The sequence below is a fragment of the Mauremys mutica genome, chromosome 2 (assembly GCF_020497125.1).
Source record: "Mauremys mutica isolate MM-2020 ecotype Southern chromosome 2, ASM2049712v1, whole genome shotgun sequence".
Taxonomy (NCBI): Eukaryota; Metazoa; Chordata; order Testudines; family Geoemydidae; genus Mauremys; species Mauremys mutica.
In genome coordinates, this window is record NC_059073.1 from 214543346 (window position 1) to 214565331 (window position 21986).

At 44.5% G+C, this 21986-nt stretch overlaps 1 protein-coding gene across 2 annotated transcripts in view; it reads left to right on the forward strand.

Annotated features, from left to right (window-relative positions):
• The window catches only part of TOPBP1 (DNA topoisomerase II binding protein 1), a 53036-nt gene that overhangs the window by 29962 nt on the left and 1088 nt on the right, over nucleotides 1-21986 (forward strand). For both annotated transcript variants that reach the window (XM_045005714.1, XM_045005715.1), the window contains exons 17-27: nucleotides 1353-1476; nucleotides 2063-2209; nucleotides 2783-2888; nucleotides 3793-3985; nucleotides 6965-7188; nucleotides 8972-9138; nucleotides 16906-17020; nucleotides 18541-18704; nucleotides 19736-19876; nucleotides 20950-21039; nucleotides 21574-21735. In XM_045005714.1, the coding sequence (XP_044861649.1) occupies nucleotides 1353-1476; nucleotides 2063-2209; nucleotides 2783-2888; nucleotides 3793-3985; nucleotides 6965-7188; nucleotides 8972-9138; nucleotides 16906-17020; nucleotides 18541-18704; nucleotides 19736-19876; nucleotides 20950-21039; nucleotides 21574-21735 (1633 nt within the window). The remainder of the gene's footprint in view (nucleotides 1-1352; nucleotides 1477-2062; nucleotides 2210-2782; nucleotides 2889-3792; nucleotides 3986-6964; nucleotides 7189-8971; nucleotides 9139-16905; nucleotides 17021-18540; nucleotides 18705-19735; nucleotides 19877-20949; nucleotides 21040-21573; nucleotides 21736-21986) is intronic.

Genomic DNA, 21986 nt, shown 5'->3' on the forward strand with positions numbered 1-21986 from the left:
AGGAGATGACATGGACTCAAGCGTTAGCAATATGCAGCACTACCTACCCTTCACCGCATATGACCATACTGATATCACCAAGATGGTCTAGTGCTTGAGTGAGATCAGCTCGTGGATGAAGAACAGCTGGTTGAAATTTAACCCAAGCAACACAGAGGTTATGGTAGTGGGCAGAGAAAAACACTTTGAAGAGTTCACAGTCATGATGCCGTATCCTTTGGTTGAAGGCAAACAAGCTCAGTTGGTCATTTCAGTTTAGGAGTTCTCCTGGATTTCTTGATTATGCTAATCTCTTACATAACAGCATCTGCGAGTAATGCCTTATACCATCTCTTGTTAGGAGACTCCATCCCATATTGGCAGATGGTGACCTGACCCAATTATACTGCCTTGTCACCTCTTGTCAGGACTACAGCAATGCAGTATATCTGGCCACAAAGCCATCAACCCTTAGTAAACTCCAACTAATATTGAATGCTGCAGTACATTCCTCGCAACACGGGATACCGCAAGCACATCAGGCTTATCCTCCACTCCTCACACTGGCCTTCCATAGAATATTGAATCAAGTTCAAGGTTTCAGTCCTTATCTTCAAGGTGCTCAATAGCCTGGGCCCAGGATATCTGAAAGATCACCTAAAGTTTAGCAATGAAGACCAGGGTACATCTTTGCTCTTCTAGCACAATGGAACTCTCTATGATAAGGGTAAAACTTGTCCATGCAAGAGACAGAACTTCCTCAGGAGCCAGTTCAAGATTGTGGAATGATCTCCCACAGGAACTAAGACCATCTCAAACCCTTCTGCACCACATGCAAAGTACGCTTCTTCAACCTTGCTGTCTCTAATATACAATAGTAGTGTGCACATTTAAAAGCAAAAACTACACTGTGCACACAATTCTCCCCATGCAGAGAGAATGAGAGCACAAATCACATGTGACAGATGCTGGTCCCATTGCTTAATGTGCTACTGAAAGGTGCTCGAATACAAGAAGTGGGGAAGGCAATATAAGAACCTATATAGAATAAAACACAAAAGAATATTGTTGTTCTACATAAATATTTCAGTTTGTAAAATGAAAAAAAAAATCAAATGTTAAGGTACTTTTTATTAATATTAAATTGAAATTACTAAGCGATTCATGACATGATTCCCCAAACAATTCTTGTATGTTGGATGATGGTGATTTTGAGGGGGCAGCTAAATAAGTTTTTTGTAGCTTTTGTTAAGCTTCATAGAGTAATGGTTATTTGTCTTGGTGGGATAAGACTCAATTTCAAGAATGCAGTAATTATAACATTAAACTGGAGTTGATATCTTCAGGTTACATTTTATTGGTGTTTATTCTAGATGGTGCTTCGATGAAACAGTAACTCACTTCATCTACCAGGGAAGACAAAATGACAGCAGTAAGGAATACAAATCTGTTAAAGAAAGGGGCATACACATCGTTTCAGAGCATTGGCTTTTAGAGGTATGGAAGAAATTTATTTTTATTTTCCTCTGAAATGTGAAGGAGAATGGAGACAAGATCAGATGTATTGGACTGACTTTCCATTTTTTTCAAAGCACATGCATGGGTTTAAATTGTTCATACACAGTAGCTGATGCTTTATGCATGCTGCTTTTAAATTACAGGCTTCATCTTTCTAAATCTTAATTTTCATTGGTGTACCTTCACCTTGTAATGACTGTAGAGCTGAAATTGACAATTTCTTCATATATTTGCTTTTCATACCCAGTACATTGATTCAGTTTACAAGAGCTTTTGGTTGAGGTTTTCCTGAACAATAACTTTTGTTTGCATAAGTATTTGCCAGTGGGACAGTAGTAAAGTTAGATTTAGTAGTCATGAAGAAAAATCTTCAGAACTTTTTGAAAAGTAAGAATTTCATACTTGTTGTCATAAGAACTATATGTGTCTCCGGCATTAGTGTTTTTTCCCAATTATATTATTTTATTGAAATTTTTTATATTTAGTTTTGCATCATGCTATCTAAATTACTCTCAGTTCTTCTCAGATTTCTCATAACTTCTTATATTTATGAACTTTGTTGCAGAGTGCACAAGAATATAAACGACTTCCTGAATCTCTGTTCCCTCACACTTACAATCCCAAAATGAGTCTGGATATCAGTGCAGTGCAAGATGGCAGACTTTCTTCCAGTAGACTTTCATCAACTGGAAAAACAGCAAAGGAAGCTGAGGTATACGATAAGATGTAAACTCTGGTCTGTATTGGATTCATTGACATTATTTTAATCTAGTTGTTTCACTAACGAAATGAATATAAACTGATACAAATATTGTTATTTAGTAATCTCTGGGGTCAGGTTCAGCAGTTAAGCAGCTGTAAACTTGCTCTGTCCTGGAGGCTTCATCAGTTTCTCAGCATTCTAACTCTCTTAAATATCTTATTAGAGTGGACACAGTCCTCAAATCTGAATTGGTGTGATCCTGTCTCTGTCTTCAGTTAGACATAAACAGTAGGCCTGAGAGGTGTGAATTTTATTGAATTTAATGGGATATTAAGTCTCCAGTCTAGGTGTTTGGGTTTTTTTAATTATTTCACTGCTCTGGCAGAAACTTTTAAGCTAACCTGAGGCTGCTAGAGTAGAACTTTGGTTTGTTGGGGGAGCTTTGGCAGAGTTCTTCCTGTCCCCTAAAACACCCCAACATGCTTCCCCCTCTCCCCCCGCCCCACTGAACACTGCAGCCAGTTGCTGTGTCTTTCAGTTTCAGAATTAGATTGATAAATTTTATATTTTTAACATTGATAGAGTATTTCAGTGGATGAAAATGACACAGCAGATGTAACTACTAACCAGGTAAAGGAAGCAGTCACAGTAAGAGAGGAGCAAATTACAGCAAATGAAGCCAAAGGAGGTAAACAAAATATTCGTTGTTGTTTTTTTTAAAACAGTTGTGGAAACTACAGTTATAAATATAAGCATTTTACTATTTTGGGGAAGCTTGACTTTTAAGATTGGAGGTTTTAGTGTCATTTATTCTCGTACCTAAGCACAGTGTAGCCAGCCAGGCTTCCCTGGAAAAGTGCTGGCAGCTTCTTATTCATAAGGGCTGCAGAGTATGAGGAGAGATGTTTTGTACCCTGGTTTAAAGACACTGGCAAATCCATAAGGAGAACCGACCATCCCTGATGAATTATTGGGCTGTTGGGCTGTTGTCTTTAGTATTCTAGAATTTCTCAAAGCAATTTTGGATATTGCTAGAAGCAGCAAAGAATCCTGTGGCACCTTATAGACTAACAGACGTTTTGCAGCATGAGCTTTCGTGGGTGAATATCCACTTCTTCGGATGCAAGTAGTGGAAATTTCCAGGGGCAGGTTTATATATGCAAGCAAGAAGCAAGCTAGAGATATTGAGGTTAAAAACAGGGCCTCATCCTCCCTGATTGAACTAACCTCGTTATCTCTAGCTTGCTTCTTGCTTGCATATATAAACCTGCCCCTGGAAATTTCCACTACTTGCATCCGAAGAAGTGGGTATTCACCCACAAAAGCTCATGCTGCAAAACGTCTGTTAGTCTATAAGGTGCCACAGGATTCTTTGCTGCTTCTACAGAACCAGACTAACACAGCTACCCCTCTGATACTGTATATTGCTAATTATTTGTCATGTGAAACAAAGACTTAATTGAAAATATTGCCACATGTGAAAACATGTACATATCTTTGTCCTGAAAGGGAGCTACATGATTAAATCCTTGTGGCATTCTAAAAATGTAAAATGAAATGGCCTAACTCTTGTAACTTTCTTTCACTTCAAGTTTTAACCCAGACACTGGAAATGAGGGAGAACTTTCAAAAGCAACTACAGGAGATCATGTCTGCAACATCGATAGTGAAACCACAAGCACAAAGAGGATCGTTGTCAAGGAATGGTTTTGACAGTTCCCCTACCACACCAGATGGCACACGATCTGTGCGTAATGGTCGTAGTAGAGTCTTGGAAGCTCTAAGGTATCATGCTGCATGTAAATGTGTCTTACTTTGTCTTGCTTTCTTTTACTTGACTTTGACAGTCTTACAAAAATTTGGACAGCAAAAACTAAGTAAGTCTAATAAGTAGAGCTGTCAGTTAGTGGCAGTTAACTCACGCGATTAACTCAAAAAAATTAATTGTGATCAATCGCCGTTTTAATCGCACTGTTAAACAGTAGAATACCAATTGAAATTTATTGAATGTTTTGGATATTTTTCTACATTTTCAAATATATTGATTTCAATTACAAGACAGAATACAAAGTGTACAGTGCTCACTTTATATTATTTTTATTACAAATATTTGCACTGTAAAAATGATGAATAAAAGAAATATTATTTTTCAGTTCACCTCTTACAAGTACCGTAGTGCAGTCTCTTTATCATGAAAGCCAGGGCTTTGGAGCTGTGCTCCAACTCCAGGCAAAAACCTGCAGCCCCACTTCTCCGGAGCTGCTTCATGCTCCAGCTCCGGGCTCCGCTCCAAAGCCCTGATATAATAATAATAATAATTGGAGATATACCCATCTCCTAGAACTGGAAGGGACCTCGAAAGGTCATCAACTCCAGCCCCCTGCCTTCACTAGCAGGACCAAGTACTGATTTTTGCCCCAGATCCCTAAGTGGCCCCCTCAAGGATTGAACTTACAACCCTGGGTTTAGCAGGCCAATGCTCAAACCACTGAGCAACTTACAAATGTAGATTTATATATTTTTTTTGTTATATAACCACTCAAAAGCAAAACAATGTAAAACTTTAGAGCCTATAAATCCACTCAGTTCTACTTCTTGTTCAGCCAATCGCTAAGAGAAACAAGTTTGTTTACATTTTCAGGAGATGCCCACTTCGTATTTACTGTGTCACCTGAAAATGAGAACAGACGTTTGCATAGCACTTTGGTAGCTGGCATTGCAAGGTATTTATGTGCCAGATATACGAAACGTTCGTATGCCCCTTCATGCTTTGGCCACCATTCCAGAGGACATGCTTCCATGCTGTTAACGCTCGTTAAAAAAAAAAATGTGTTAATTAAATTTGTGACTGAACTTCGTGGGGGAGAATTGTATGTCTCCTGCTCTATTCTACCTGCATTCTGCCATATATTTCATGTTATAGCAGTTTCCGATGATGACCCAGCATGTTGTTCGTTTTAAGAATACTTTCACTTCAGATTTGAGAAAACGCAAAGAAGGTACCAATGTGAGATTTCTAAAGATAGATATAGCACTCAACCCAAGATTTAAGAATCTGCAGTGCCTTCCAAAATATGATCGGGATGGGATGTGCAGCATGCTTTCAGAAGTCTTAAAAGAGCAACACTCCGATGCAGAAACTACAGAACCCAAACCACCAAAAATTAAAATCAACCTTCTGCTGGTGGCATCTGACTCAGATGATTAAAATGAACATGCATTTGTCTGCACTGCTTTGGATCGTTATCGAGCAGAACCCATCATCAGCATGGATGTATATCCTCTGGAATGGGGGGTTGAAGCATGAAGGGACATTTGAATCTTTAGCGCATCTGGCACGTAAATATCTTGCAATGCTGGCTACAGTAATGCCAGGCGAACACCTATTCTCACTTTCAGGCGAATTTGTGAACAAGAAGTAGGCAGCATTATCTCCTGCAAATGTAAACAAACTTGTTTGTCTGAGTGATTGGCTGAACAAGAAATAGGACTGAGTGGACTTGTAGGCTCTGAAGTTTTACACTGTTTTATTTTTCAGTGCAGTTACTTTTTGTACATAATTCTACATTTGTAAGTTCAACTTTCATGAAAAAGAGATTGCACTACAATACTTGTATTAAGTGAATTGAAAAATACAATTTTTTATTTTTACAGTGCAAATATTTATAACAAAAAATATAAAGTGAGCACTGTACACTTTGTATTCTGTGTTGTAATTGAAATCAATACATTTGAAAATGTGGAAAACATCCAAAAATATTTATATAAATAGTATTCTATTATTGTTTAACAGAGCGATTAATTGCGATTAATTTTTTTAATTGCTTGACAGCCCTACTAATAACCTTTCAAATCTCAGTTGCTGTACAATAGCTATAAATACACTGTTTCATTATGCATTTATACACTTGCAAATGTGAAGACTACTTCCGACTACGAGGCTTTCACGTATTACACTTGCATTTTGCCACTAATGTAATTAAGTCTGTCTTCTTGCAGTTTAAAATGCATCCCTGGTCTGTGGGAATGTAGGCAATATAGCTAAAACCTCCAGTCAAAATGAAAACATTGTTAATTCACTATGGGCGAGATCGCCTTCCAGATCTATCAGTAGTTTCTAAAAACAACCTAGACTATAGGGCATGTATTTTCCGATGAATTGAGAAGTACTTGATGGCTAAACCAGACGAAGGGAATTAATGATGAAGAGCCTGATTCCTGGTAAATATTGGAAATTAATTTCCAATATTTACCACTCAAGAAGCAAGATTGCTCTCTTTAACTTTCAAATGTACACCAAGACTATAAGGACAGTAAAGTATGGGATATGCTGATCATGGAACACCTTAGTAGCATGATACATGCTAAAAATGACCAGTATTGTTCACAGTCACTTTTTTGTAGCCGTGCTGACTGATACCCAGGTAGTCAAACTGCCTGACTTATCAATTTTATATTGAAGTTTATTCTTTCCTGACTATGCTATCCAGTAATAAAGATTGTATGGCGAACTCTCTTGCTAAAGTGCGCGTCGGTAGAGCGCGGCTTCACATATAGTGCAGCCGCGGTGATGGATCCCAAATTTAAATATTTAAATTGGGATCCATGGTAACATGGCACTGCGCATGGATCCTGAACCCCGCAGTCTAGCGGGGGTTCGGTGTAGTACATTGTTAACACGATGATAAATACGTCCTTGCCCTCAAGTGTAGTTCATCTATTTTTTAAGGAAACTTTATGTGGATTTTGTTTTTTGTTCCTTAGGCAGTCACGGCAAGCAGTGATTGACATAAACACAGAGCCATCACAAAATGAGCAGATTGTCTGGGATGACCCCACTGCAAGAGAGGAGAGAGCAAGGCTCGTCAGCAACTTACAGTGGCCCAATAGTCCTTCACAGTACTCTGAACAAATTCAGACTGATGTAAATAACATGAATGACTCCCCTTTCAGGGACTCCTTTGTTGATAGAGAAGTTGCTGAATTAGGTAAGGAGAGAAATGCATGTTTGGGCTGGAGTGTAGGTAGGATTATTTATTATGATACAGTGGCATTCTAGAAGCAAAAAAACAACACTATTACATGGATCTTTTTCAGCTTTAGTGTGTTGTGATCTCTCTAAGTGACCCAAACTTTTTTTCCCTTTTTAATAATGAGGCTCAGGATGAGTGACAGACCATTCTTAATCTTGTTTTTAAAAGGTAAATAATTTGTTTTCTTTTTTTAACTCTGCTCTTCCTCCAGAAAGACCCCAATGCACCTTTTTGACAGCAGTAAGCAGTATGGAGGCAGCCCTTACCTAAAGATAGGCTTTTTTTGTTTTAGGCCCCAATTCTGGAACCCTTATTCATGTTGAATAGTACAGGCAGTCCTCAACTTTATGATATTCGAGTTATGACAAACAGCATTTATGGCGCCTCTACATCGGCACCTTGATTCAACTTACGACTGTAGGTTTCGAGTTTAAAATGTGTACTTACTAAAGCAAATAACTACATTGAGCCCACTTGGACCTCTTAATGTGCTTAACTGTTGTAAAATCCTAGCTTTTTAATAGCAGCTGAAGAAGATCCACAATGCTGGGTAAGAATGGAGGTGTAGGAGAAGGATCACCAATGCCCAGGAGCCCCATAAAAATCTGGCAGCAAGTCTGCTGGGGAGATCAGTGGACCAGGATTCAGTCAAATTATTATTCTTATCTTTCTTGCTGTGTTTACAAATGCAGTTGATTATATGCCCAGCCCTAGTTATTTCCTTCTATCCCTGCAAGGCTTTTTATTCTGCTCTTAGGAGTGGAGAAGAAGCATAGCTGAGTCATCTGCTCTGTTTCCACTTCCTTCCACTCCATCTACTTAAAAAGCAGTGAATATTCTCCTCTGAATGGATTGACTAGGAGATGCTTCCTGGTTTCCACTCTCCTCTTGATGGCAGGAAAAAAAGAGCTGGATGAGAGGAGAGTAGAAGCTAGCAAATGGGCAGCCATCAGGTGGCTTTGCAGGAAGAGATCAGTAGTGATGTTTATCACTCACGTAATGCTTTACGTGTTCAAAGTGATGTGGAAACATTAATCCTTAAAAAACCTGTGACACACAAATATTACTGCTTTTTTTTTTTTTACAAATTGGGAAACTGGAACAGAAGTGAATTGATTGGCCCTTTGAATCATTGACAGGGCTGAGATTAGAAATCAGAAGTTCCTGACTCCTCAGTCCTGTGCTAATTGTCAGACCATGCATGAATACTTCACATGCTGTCATGCTGACTTCCACAAACATTGTTCTCCTTTTGCTTCCTGCAGTAAGCTTTCTGTAGCTTGGGTGTGTGGAAAAGGGGCATTCTTGACATCTCCCATCCCCTTACAACTTTTCTGTTTCAAGCAGCCTACCTGGAGGATGGTTTCTTTGGCCCAGTCTTACATGAGAAAGTTGTAGTGATTTAATGAAATTGGTTTATAAACTAATCTACTTAAATCGGTGCAGCCCCCTTCTGTGGCCAGTTTGAGTGCTTCATGTCAAGTTAGCTTAAGGAATCAATTGGGAAGTAGAGAAACCTCAAGATAGTCAAAAACATGAGGCTTGTAACAGCTCAACTGCTGCCTTGTGATTAAAGGATGTAAATTTTAAGACAGGAAGTAAGCAGTTGTTTCTGAAAATGCAGAATAAATGTGATGGCATTTGTTTCTTGTTCATTTGGGATTAATACTTTTTTCAGTGTTATCATAGTTATAATTCAGTCAAACAAAATCAAGCAACAATGAATTACTATCCACAGCTGTTCATGATTCTGGGGACACAGGTGTTGCAGAGGTCCCAAAGCATCCAATATATAGTGATCCAGAAACCCCAGTAAAAGATGATCAAGTGATCCCCACACCGCAAGCTCCCAGCATTGCCTTCCCGCTGGCTAACCCTCCTGTGGCTCCACAGCCCAAAGAAAAGGTTTGTTACAGCAGCATACTTGTTTTTAAGGATCATACTTGCACTGTGAAGAAATGGCCCAGTGTAATATTAAAATTCACAAAGGGCTATGGAAAATTAATCTATCCTTTAGTTCACTAGTCCTTTGTATAATTTTGTTGCTTGATCTTTTCAACAGGCATGTGTGTTCAGTGGTATATTTCCTCACACTAGTAAATAAGCTTTGTTTGGAATGTGTAACTCTTTTCTCTCATCCAGGCCTGCCAGTCCTACAGTGGGTTTCCCCTCTACTTTTCACTTTAAGGCAAGACCAGACCTGTCAGTCATCAGGCAGTAGTTTAGTTTTTCCCTTTTGGAAAACTCAGTTTGATCTTCCAGGCAGCAGCTGCAGGCACTTTCCAGACTTCCTCCTTGCAAACTACAGAGCACAGAGGAAAAACTATTAAATTGCCAAGTTGATTTCAGGTTTTTCTTCACTGTGTTCCTTCTACAGCCTACGGTGGACATCACCCCATGATGAGCAGAAGCCCAAGGAGAAAAGGTGCCTGTTATGCTCATCTCCCCTATAATCTTGCTAGGCAGGAGCAATTTGCATTGTTTTGTTCTTAGGAGCAGCCTCTGTCCTTCTGCTCCAGATTTTAAACCTCAGCACTAACCCCCTAATATGGACCAGTAGCAACAGCTCCTTCAGTTCTTCTTCGAGTGATTGCTCCTATGCATTCCAATTAGGTGTGCGCGTGCCGCGTGCACGTTCGTCGGAAGACTTTTTACCCTAGCAGCACTCGGTGGGTCGGCTGGGCGCCCCCTGGAGTGGCGCCGCTATAGCGCCGGATATATACCCCAGCCGACCCGTCCGCTCCTCAGTTCCTTCTTACTGCCTGTGTCGGTCGTTGGAACTGTGGAGCGCAGCTTAGCTGTCCTCCACTTCCCTAGCTTTTCACTTGTTTTTCCTATAGTTATAGTGTATATAGTTCAGTCTTCGTGTTATAGTTAACTTTTATTGTTTTTTTAGTAATAGTTAGTGTAAATAGTGAGAGGGGTTGGGGCTTAGCCCTTTTCTCCCTCCCCCAGTGCCGGGCCCATGCCCGGCTCGCCGGGGTTCAAACAGTGCTCGACCTGCCGTAGGCCGATGCCCACAGGAGACCCGCACAGCTCCTGTCTTAGGTGCCTCGGGGAATCCCATCTGGCGGACAAGTGCCGCATTTGCAAGGCTTTTAAGCCCCGAACGAAGAAGGAGCGGGACATTCGCCTTAGGCAGCTCCTAATGGAAGCGGCGCTCACTCCTCCTGCACCGACTCCGCAGCCGGCACCGGGAACAAGTTCTGCCTCCGCACCGGGAACCTCCAGCACCGCAAAGACCCCGCACCAGCCGTTGTCTCATCCACGGCACCGGTCACTCTCCCCGCGGGGGAAGAAGCGCAAGACTCCTGCGGCACCTGCGTCTGGGGCGCAGTCTGAGCGCGCACCGAGAGCGGATTGCCCGGCACCTTCATCTGTCGCGGCACCGCCCACTGCACCGTCGATTCCGGCCTCACAGGGACCGTTGAGTCCGGTGCCCATTGACTCCCCGGCACCCGCCGCGGTAGAGCTTATTGTGCCCTCTACACCGGAAACTTTCGCAACGGCGAGAGACCTGATTGCCCTCACGGACCCAGGACCGCCTCAGCCCCCGGCACCGCCGGTGCGGGCCCCTCAGTCTCTAGGCAAGCCAGCCATGATGAGGCACCCCTCGCAGGGCACTGTCGAGCGCCGACGCTCCAGGTCGCGCTCCCGTGGACGATCGAGATCCGGCCGCCGATCACGGTCATGGCACCGTTCCCAGTCCCGGTACCGCTACCCATCAAGGCACCGGTCCTATTCACGGCACTGATCACGGTCCCGTTCTCCGTCCCGGTACTCCCGGCACTGATCCTGCTCCCGGCACCGATCCCGGCACCGTGTCTCCTGTAGCAGGTTGAGACGCAGGGACTCTAGGCATCGGTCGACCTCCCGGCACCGCGCTAGTAGTAGGTCCTGATCTCCGTCGCGGTACCGCTCTGACTCCCAGCACCGCTCTCCGCTGCAACGTACAGCGCAGGGACGCTCTGCCTACGCGGACCCGCCCTACTCAAGCACGGCTCCGCCATGGCCGTCCAGGCACGCCTCGGCCTCCTCGCACGCCGGCTCTGCCTATTATGGGGACTCAGACAATAATAGCAGGGGTTCCCAGAGACATCACGCCTTGGACCACGCACCACAGCAGTGGCCCTTCTGGACGCCTTGGGCGTACCATCAGGCCCAAGGCGAGCCCACAGTACCACCTCACCCGGTGGCTGCAGAGCATCACATGCCAGAGGCGACGATTAGCAGGCCTCCAGTGACCGATACTGAAGACGTTTCGGCGCCGGTTCCGGAGGCCCAAGCCTCTCCGACTCCAGATGTTGCCCAGGACCAGGAGCCGCTTCAGGAGCCACTTGTTCCGGGCCTTTCCTCTTCCTCTTCCCCGGATGAGGCAGTGGCTGGCACATCCGCATCTGGTCCACCTCCGATTGACCTTCGTTCGCTTCAGGATCTCCTCCGGCGTGTTGCACAAAATATCAACTTGCCCGCCGAGGAAGTCCCAGAGGCGGAGGACCCGGTTGTTGATATTTTGACAGCAGAGACCCCCACTCGTGTGGCTCTCCCCTTTATTCGCACAATCCAGGCCAGAGCAGACACCATCTGGCAATCCCCGGCGTCTATCCAACCGACCGCCAGAGGAGTTGAGCGCAAATACATGGTGCCCTCCCAGGGCTACGAGTACTTGTATGTGCACCCCCCTCCCTCCTCATTGGTCGTGCAATCGGTCAATGACAGGGAGCGACATGGTCAGCAGGCCCCCCGCACCAAAATCTAGGGAGGCCAGACGTATGGACCTCTTGGGCCGCAAGGTCTATTCTGCAGGGGGCCTCCAACTGCGAGTAGCGAACCAGCAGGCCCTGCTAAGCAGGTACAATTATAACACCTGGCAGTCAGTGAGCAGGTTCTCTGAGCTCCTGCCTCAGGACTCCAGACAAGAGTTTTCAGCATTGTTGGAGGAAGGCAAAAAGGTGGCCCGTACCTCGCTCCAGGCCTCGATGGACGCTGCAGACTCAGCTGCTCGTACGGTCGCATCCGGTATAGCGATGTGATGTATTTCGTGGCTTCAGGCGTCGGGCCTGCCGCCTGAGCTCCAGTATATGCTTCAGGACCTACCATTCGATGGCAAGGGCCTATTCTCTGAAAAGACGGATTCCAGGCTTCAAAATCTGAAAGACAATCGGGTGATTATGCGTTCCCTCGGGATGCATACCCCCCAGACTCAAAGGCGGCCCTTCCGCCCTCAGCCTCAGCGTCCTTACCCCCCACCAAGACCAAGGCAGGACTTTGCGAGGCGTCGAAGTCGCTACACGCGCAGACAACAGTCCAGGCCTCAAGGGGGCAACAACAATTCCGGCTCCGCTAAACCACCCGCGGGCCCGAAACCAAACTTTTGAGGGTGCACCCGAGAGCAGCGTACCGATGACCTCCGAGGACCCATTTTTGTTTTACAACCGTCTTTCCTTTTTCCTCCCTGCGTGGTCCCGCATCACTTCCGATTGTTGGGTCCTTCGCACGGTGGAACTGGGATACCACTTTCAGTTTCTTTCAACCCCACCCTCCCACCCCCCTTCCCCGTCCCTCTTCAGGGACCCCTCTCACAAGCAGCTCCTCTTGCAGGAGGTACGCCAGCTCCACACCATCGGAGCTATAGAGGAGGTACCAGAGGGCTCAAGGTGCAAGGGGTTTTATTCCTGTTACTTTCTAATCCCCAAGGCAAAAGGGGGTCTCCGACCTATCCTGGACCTGCGAGGCCTGAACAAGTACCTGAAAAAGTTCAAGTTTCGCATGGTATCCCTGGGGACCATCATCCCTTCCCTGGATCCCGGAGATTGGTACGCGGCTCTCGACATGAAAGACGCATATTTCCATATTTCTATATACCCACCGCACAGACGGTATTTGCGGTTTCTGGTGGGCCGCCAGCACTTTCAGTTTACAGTCCTCCCTTTCGGCCTCTCCACGGCCCCACGGGTGTTTACAAAGTGCATGGCAGTAGTCGCAGCCTTCCTCCGCCGCCGCCGAATTCATGTCTTCCCATACCTCGACGATTGGCTAATTCGAGGAACCTCGGCCACGCAAGTGACCACGGCAGTAGACATCATCAAAGACATGTTCACCCGTCTAGGACTCTTGCTCAACGTAGGGAAATCCACCCTAGTACCTACGCAGAGAATAGAGTTCATCAGGGCATTGCTAGACTCTACTCTCGCGACAGCCAGTCTGCCCTTGCCTCGCTTTCACTCGATTGTCTCTCTCATTCAGACGCTCCAGGACTTTCCGACAACCTCGGCGCGCTCTTGCCTCCGCCTCCTCGGCCACCTGGCAGCATGCACGTTCGTGACAAAGCACGCCAGGCTGCGCATGAGGCCTCTTCAAACTTGGCTCGCCTCGACGTACCGTCTGGGCAGAGACGCCATAGACATGATACTCACCATTCCACCGAGTGTCCTCACCTCCCTCAATTGGTGGAGGTTGCAGTCCCTCATGTGCTCGGGCCTCCCATTCCATCCGCCGCAACCCTCGGTGTCCTTAACAACGGATGCGTCATCCCTGGGTTGGGGCGCACATCTGGGGCGACTTCGTACTCAAGCCCTTTGGTCTCCCCAGGAGTTGGCGCTGCACATAAACGTTCGAGAGTTGAGGGCAGTCCGCCTGGCGTGTCAGGCGTTCCAGGCTCAGCTACAGGGTCGTTGTGTCTCGGTCTTCACGGACAACACAACGGCCATGTATTATATCAACAAGCAAGGGGGAACGCGATCCTCCCCCCTCTGTCGGGAGGCGATTCTGCTTTGGGACTTTTGCATAGCCCACTCAATAGACCCGGTAGCATCCTTTCTCCCCAGAGTCCGGAACACCTTGGCGGACCAATTGAGCAGATCCTTCCTCACTCACGAGTGGTCCATCCGCCTGGACGTCCTCTATTCGGTCTTCCAAAAGTGGGGGTTTCCCCTCATAGACCTTTTCGCCTCCCGTCAGAACCGGAAGTGCCAGCAGTTCTGCTCCCTGCAGGGTCGCTCCCCGGGCTCCCTCTCGGATGCGTTCCTGCTTCCGTGGAATCATCGCCTCCTTAATGCCTTCCCTCCGTTCCCACTTGTCCACCGAGTCCTCCTCAAGCTCCGCAGAGACAGGGCTCGGTTGATCCTAATTGCTCCAGCGTGGCCGAGGCAACATTGGTACACGCAGTTGCTCGACCTCTCAGTGGCAGATCCGATACCCTTGCCGCTCTATCCAGACCTCATATCCCAGGACTTCGGCAGACTTCACCACCCGGACCTACAGTCCCTCCATCTGACAGCATGGCTGCTCTTTGGCTAAACGAGTCGGAGTTGCGCTGTTCGGACGCTGTACAGCAGGTCCTATTGGGGAGTAGAAAGCCTTCTACGCGAACAACATACCTCGCCAAGTGGAAGCGCTTCTCTTGTTGGTGCGCTCAGCGGGATTTCCTCCCGGATCAGGTGCCCATTCCCATTATCCTGGACTACTTATGGTCCCTTAAGGAGCAGAACCTGTCGGTCTCGTCCATTAAAGTGCATATTGCTGCCATTTCCGCCTTCCATCCCGGAGACGCAGGCTCTACGGTCTTCTCTCACCATATGGTGTCCAGATTTCGTAGGGGCTTGGAACGTCTGTATCCTCAGGTCAGGAGACCTGCCCCTACTTGGGACTTGAACCTGGTGCTAGCTCGGTTTACGCATCATCCCTTTGAGCCTTTGGCCACATGCTCGTTGCTGTACCTCTCCTGGAAGACGGCCTTCCTCGTCGCCATTACATCGGCCAGACGAGTTTCAGAGCTTCACGCATTCACTGCAGATCCTCCGTACACGGTCTTCCATAAGGACAAGGTACAGCTCCGACCGCACCCAGCCTTTCTCCCGAAAGTGGTGTCTGCATTCCAAGTCAATCAGGACGTTTTCCTCCCTGTTTTCTTCCCGAAACCACACTTGTCGCGTCAGGAGCAGCAACTGCACACCTTGGACGTCCGCAGGGCTCTCGCATTTTATATCGAGAGAACTAAGCCCTTCCGACGGTCTCCTCAGCTCTTCATGGCTGTCACTGACCGCATGAAGGGTATGCCCGTCTCCTCCCAACGAATTGCTTCTTGGGTGACGTCTTGTATCCGGGCATGCTATGATTTGGCGCAGGTTCCCACTGGACTTCTGACTGCCCATTCCACTCGGGCTCAAGCCTCCTCGGCTGCCTTCCTGGCTCATGTGCCCATTCAAGAAATCTGTAGGGCTGCTACCTGGTCTTCCATCCATACCTTTGCGGCGCATTACGCCTTGGTTCAACAATCTAGAGACGATGCTCTCTTTGGCTCAGCGGTCTTACACTCCGCGACGTCTCACTCCGACCCCACCGCCTAGGTAAGGCTTGGGAATCACCTAATTGGAATGCATAGGAGCAATCACTCGAAGAAGAAAAGACGGTTACTCACCGTTGTAACTGTTGTTCTTCGAGATGTGTTGCTCCTATCCATTCCAGACCCGCCCTCCTTCCCCACTGTCGGAGTAGCCGGCAAGAAGGAACTGAGGAGCGGACGGGTCGGCTGGGGTATATATTCGGCGCTATAGCGGCGCCACTCCAGGGGGCGCCCAGCCGACCCACCGAGTGCTGCTAGGGTAAAAAGTCTTCCGACGAACGTGCATGCGGTGCGTGCACACCTAATTGGAATGGATAGGAGCAACACATCTCAAAGAACAACAGTTACAAAGGTGAGTAACCGTCTTTTTTGGCATGTGCACCCACTAGCACAGTGAAGATTGTGGCATGGGATAAGAGGAATGATCCTGCTTTGGCGCCCTGCAACCAGGTGACCCTAGCAGTGGTAAAGAAATTAACAGACACTTTTGGTGCTGAGGGATTCCAGCAGCAGTGATACGGTATTTCATAGATCTCTGGAGAGAGTTCTCACATCATTCTGCACAAAACCTAAGGTGCGCATACAAATCAATTTAAAAACTACCTGGTGAGAATATCGTTGGGTTGTTTCTAAAGTACCCGGCAGTAAAGGCAAAAAAGTAGCATACGAAAAGTGGAGGAGCACAACTTGACAGGAAAGATCAAAGCCCATCAAAAAAAGGCTGTATCTGTTTCCTGGATTGAAAAATCTATCTATGAAGAGGTCTGGAAGGAAGCACCCTGGACATGCTATAAGGTAGGCGTATAGGCTTCATTGGATGCTACCTTTGGCAGCAGGGTATTACATGCTGTGGTAGCCCTGACAATTTTTGTTAACACATTTTTGACTTTTAAATAATTACTTGAAGCCCTCTGGGATTTTGCTTGCTGATAGAATCCCACTGTAGGAATAGAAAGCTTGGATAAGGGAGATAGGGCAGTATATTTGATTTATCAGTGCATCCAGCTTGCCATTCCATCAATTAGAATGAAAACGTTCTTTTCATGACAGATTATTAAACTGTGCCCTGTCGATGGGAACCAGGAGAGGTTAAGTATTAGATTGACTTTGAATATTAGACTAGTATCTATTCTTCAACTTTGGATGCAGCCTGCTTGACTGGAAGCCAAACCCTTGTCTAGTGACTGACGGGTCTGGTTCCTGCCTTCTCAAACCTCACAGCAAATAGAAAACCAAATGTAGGAAAACCTTGAATACTTGAGAGAAATAGTTGAGTATCGAATTTATCTTTCTATGCAACTCTCCCTATAACTTTTGTCATATTCTAGGCTATTACAGTAGATGAGAAGGTTGATGAAGAACCAGAAAAACAGCGCAAATTCCAGCTGTCTTCACTTAATCCTCAAGAGCGAATCGATTACTGCCACCTGATTGAGGAACTAGGTAGCCAGATGTTTGTAAAACTTTTAAAGTTTGTTTGTTTGGGGCTTTTGGGGCTGAAAGGGGGCCTCGGTTAATGCCTTGCTAATATTAACCTAAGGTTTCAGACCCGTAGCTCTCAAGATACTTTGGCTAGGTCTTCATTGGCAAAGAAGGGTAAGGTGTGTTTACCACAGGGGATAATATGTGTTAGCTATTACATTGTAAAAAACACAGTGGAGACAAGGCACTTGAGTTTTACTGTGCGATAAACTAGGTGAGATCAAGCCCAGGTAGGGGTGTATTGCTGACCTCTAGTACTTTACGAAAACTTGAAGTGCCTCATCTTCCCTGGGTTTTCTTAACCTCAGAATAGCTCATGCACCTTAGTTACCCTGAGGTAAAAAGTAAACCTTTCTTTAGCACTAAAACAAGGCCTTGTGGTTCTATCACTACGTTTTTGTTATTTGAAGTTATCATAGACTCATAAACTTTAAGGTCAGAAGGGACCATCGTGATCATCTAGTCTGACCTCCGGCACATTGCAGGACACAGAATCTCACCCACTCCTGAAATAGACCCTAACCTGGCTCAGTTATTGAAGTCCTCAAATCATGATTTAAAGACTTCAAGTTGCAAACAATTCACCATTTACACTACTTTTAACTTGCAAGTGACCCATCACCCATGCTGCAGAGGAAGGTGAAACTTTCCAAGGGGCTTAGCCACTCTGACGTAGGGGGAAATTCCTTCCAGACCCTAAATATGACGATCAGTTAGACCCTGAGCCTGTGGGCAAAACCAACCAGGCAGATACCTGAAAAAGAATTCTCTGTAGTAACTTAGAGCCCTCTCTATCTAGTGTCCCGTCTCCAGCAGTTGGGGATTTTTGCTATTGGCAGCCACCGATGGGCCGCATGCCATTGTAGGCAGTCCCATCATACCATCCCCTCCATAAACTTATCAAGCTCAGTGTTGAAGCCATATAGGTTTTTTGCCCCCACTGCTTCCCTTGGAAGGCTGTTCCAGAACTTCACTCCTCTCTGATGGTTAGAAACCTTTGTCTTATTTCAAGCCTAAACTTGTTGATGGCGAGTTTATAGCCGTTCGTTCTTGTGTCCACATTGCTGCTTAACTTACCACCAAAAGGGTGACGCTTTTCAGCTACTGGGATTTGCTGTGTGGGATTCTTCTGCAGAAGATTCCCTCTTTTTGCTTAGGGGCCTGCCTGCTCTCCACTGGTGTTTCTCCCCTTTCTTCTTAGTTCCCAAGGCTTTTTTCTGCCACTAGTGCCTCAAGCTTGCTGGTGCCAAAGTAGCTATGCCTGTGTTACAGTGCCACTGCCTTCTATCAGATCTAGCTCTCCCTTTGCCTTCTGTACATGGGGTTATATCAATAAATGGCAAGGCTTTCTGCCTAGATTCTAGTGTGCATAGCATTGCAGTTTAAGTATGAATTATAAAATAGTTCCTCATTTATTCAATTGATGTTTCTATGATAGACACTTTAAATAACCTGAATCACATTCACTCCCATGTTTCAAGGTGGACTGGTGCTTGAGAAGCAGTGCTTTGATCCAAGTTGTACACACATCATTGTGGGACATCCTCTTCGAAATGAGAAATACTTGGCCTCTATGGCTGCTGGAAAGTGGGTGCTTCATCGTTCCTACCTGGAGGCCTGCAGAGCAGCTGGCTGCTTTGTACAGGTTCATAACTCTATTGGTGATATATCAGTGTTGCATCTCCTTTGCTGTTTAAAAGCATTTTATTACTAAAATTAAAAGTCTCCACTACAGCTAATGGCAGAAACGTAAGGACAAAATTCTCAAGGGACATATTAAAGAGACCTGACTTTCAGAAATTGCTCAGCACTCAGCCTCCCTCTGAAAATCAGTCCCTTTCCAGGTGTCTGAGGTTGGTCCTCCAGCAGCTGAGGCACCCATAATCACTAGTCACATGTGATAATTTAGGGTGAAGTGTCTTAGGTAAATTATGATAAGTGCAATTGAAAATAATGTGATGGATCCTGTTATGCCAGGAATTAAATCCTGATCCTATAGTTTATAAGCATAACAGTCTAAATAACCAAACTCCTCCCCGTCTTTCTTTTCAGTTTTGTATTTTCTTTTTTATATGCAGTTGAATCTATAATTAGTGATACTCTAAAATACCTTTGGTATCTTCATTAGTGCTCTGAAACTACTTAATTAATTATTGTTATTTATTACAGTATGTCACCACTTTAATATAGTCTGGGTACTCCGTGGGAAACCAGTCTCCATTTCATAGTTCTCAGGGGTCTAGCAGCTCTGCTGACTGGGCTGACTTACAAAGTTTTATTTTCTATTTTTTGTTGGTTTTTTTTTTTTATCTGCATGAGTAAAAATAAATCACTTGTATTGTTCAGGAAGAGAGAGAAGGGGATTGTGAGTAAGTGATGGTCGCTTTCACTCTCTGTTGCTTAGTGATTACATTCCATTGTCTCTAACCTCAAGAGGGACCATAGTTGCCTGAAGATAATGTAGGGTAATGAAAAGACTGAGTTTATTTAAAATCTAAGTGGGAGGCTCTGTACACATAGGAAAAATTTAAAAATGTTTAATCAAGAGCCACTATATTTAATTTTAATAACTACTACTCTGTTTTCTGTCAGGTAAAATTGATGTGCAAAGCTAGTGCATTCTTGTTATTTTTATTTTTTAATTTCTTGCTGTTGATGTGGCTATAATTGTTCTAGGAGGAAGATTATGAATGGGGAAGTAACTCCATACTCAGTGTTTTGTCTGGAATCAATGTAAACCAAAAGAAACTAGCACTTGCAGCCATGAGATGGAGGAAAAAAATCCATAAAAGGAGGCAGGAAACTGGCATCATTGAGGTATTTGGAAACGTATGAAGTGTAACTTCTTGATGCTGGGAGGGAGCCACTATAATGGGATATGCTCCAAGAAACCCAGAGTCTCTGTGCCAAGTGTTACAAGTGTTCTTGTAAAAACAAAGCATCCTAGCTGGATCCATACTAATGTAATCAATCTATTTCCTAAAAGCTTTTATTGTCAGCATTGAACATTATTAGCATTGAAGATTAATTAATGGTCTTTGTCCCCTCTTGGCACTGGTGACTGCAATAACTCCCATTGCTAACTAGCATGCAAACTGGAAATCCTAATACTTAAATAACTGCTTCATTGTTTTTTAACATTACTAAATCATTAAATTGGTCTTTATCCTCTAGCATTATGATTCTAAACCACTCTGACACCTGTATTTCCCATCATGCAGTTGTCTTAGGTACCTATGAAAATTTTATCCTAAGTGACTTAGGAGCTTAAAGAGCTCCATTGACTTTCAAGGAGACTTCGTCTCAAGTGTCTAAATCACTCTTAAAAATAGGACTTAGGCTCCGAAGTAACTAGGCACCTTTGAATTTTTACCCTTAGAAATCAAACACACAAGTCACCAGTAAAGGACTGAGAATTGCATCTTGTAAAATAAAGGTGCATGACCACAGAAACTATTGGTTATGGGGTGCTTATTAGCATCTTGCCCGGAGCATTAAGGCTGTGCTTGATTTGCATATATATTTACATTGACATTTTAAATAAAAGTGAATGCACATGACCCTAATATTTTGTTGTACTCCAAGCCTTCCTGAAACACACTAGAATATACTTGATGTGAGAGTTCACCTGCAGTTAATCAGCTTTGTTGTTTCATCCTACAGTTAACTAGGAGTGGGTAGCAAGGTGAAATGTTGTCTGATCTTGTGGGCTGGAATTTTGCCCCTGGCTTGCATGTTGTACATCCCTGCTATTGTTAAAAAAAAAAAAAACTCTGGATGGTGTGTATGCAATAAATTTTGCCTTACAGAATGTTCTTGAGTGGGGTATAATTAGCTTTTAGGTTTTTCATAGAACCCAGTTCTTTTTAAAAACTGGATCTTTTATGTAGGGGGCATTTAGTGGCTGGAAAGTGATTTTGAATGTTGACCAAACCAAGGAAGCAGGATTCAAACGTCTTCTTCAATCAGGAGGAGCAAAGGTATGTGATTTAAAAAAAAAAAAAATCATTCACTACATTACTATACATCATTTTTATTGACACTGGTATTTTGTTTTGTTGTCCATGTCATGGTAATACCAAGGGGCCCTGTTTTGCTAGGCACTGTAAATGCAAGTAGGAAGAGGCAGTCCTTGACCCAAATTGTTTATTATCTAAATAGACAAGACAGACAAAGGAAGTTGTGATGTTCCCCTTTACAGATGGGGAACTGAGGCACAGAGAGAGTCAGTAACTTTCCTAGGGTCTCACAGGAAGTCTGTGGCAGTGATGGGATTTGAACCTAGAGCTTCTGGGTCCCAGTATATTGCTCTAACAAGGTGATCATCCTTCCTCTTATTGGAATGTAAATTATTTTGTAGAATGAGGCTATACTTGGTACCCAGTTTTCTGATGACATACTATTTAATGTGATGGAGATTAGTGAATACATAATCTGTAAAGCATGTACACTCAATTGCCAAGAGCAATAAACATAAAAATAAAAAGTATTTTCTGTTGTGTTTAAATCTGTAGGTGCTGCCAGGTCATTCTCTGCTTCTCTATAAAGAAGCTACTCACCTTTTTGCTGACTTCAGTAAACTGAAACCAGATGATGCCAGAGTTAATGTACTGGAGGCTGCTGCCCAAGGAGTGAACTGCTTGAAACCAGAATACATTGCTGACTACCTCATACAGGTGTGCATATTAGGGGCATTATGTACCATTTGTTTGCTTTGAAGAAAACAGTCCACATCGAAACATCAAATATATGTAAATCATGCTTATTAAAGTACACTGCTTTACCCATTGATTCATTGAATGAAAACTGTTGTATGTAAGTAGGGCGGAGAGCTACCTGGCATTTGCTTGTAATGAAACACAGACTTTGATACTGATATTCCAATTTTAGACCTTTATGGCTGGTTTGCCCATAATTCTAATCATAA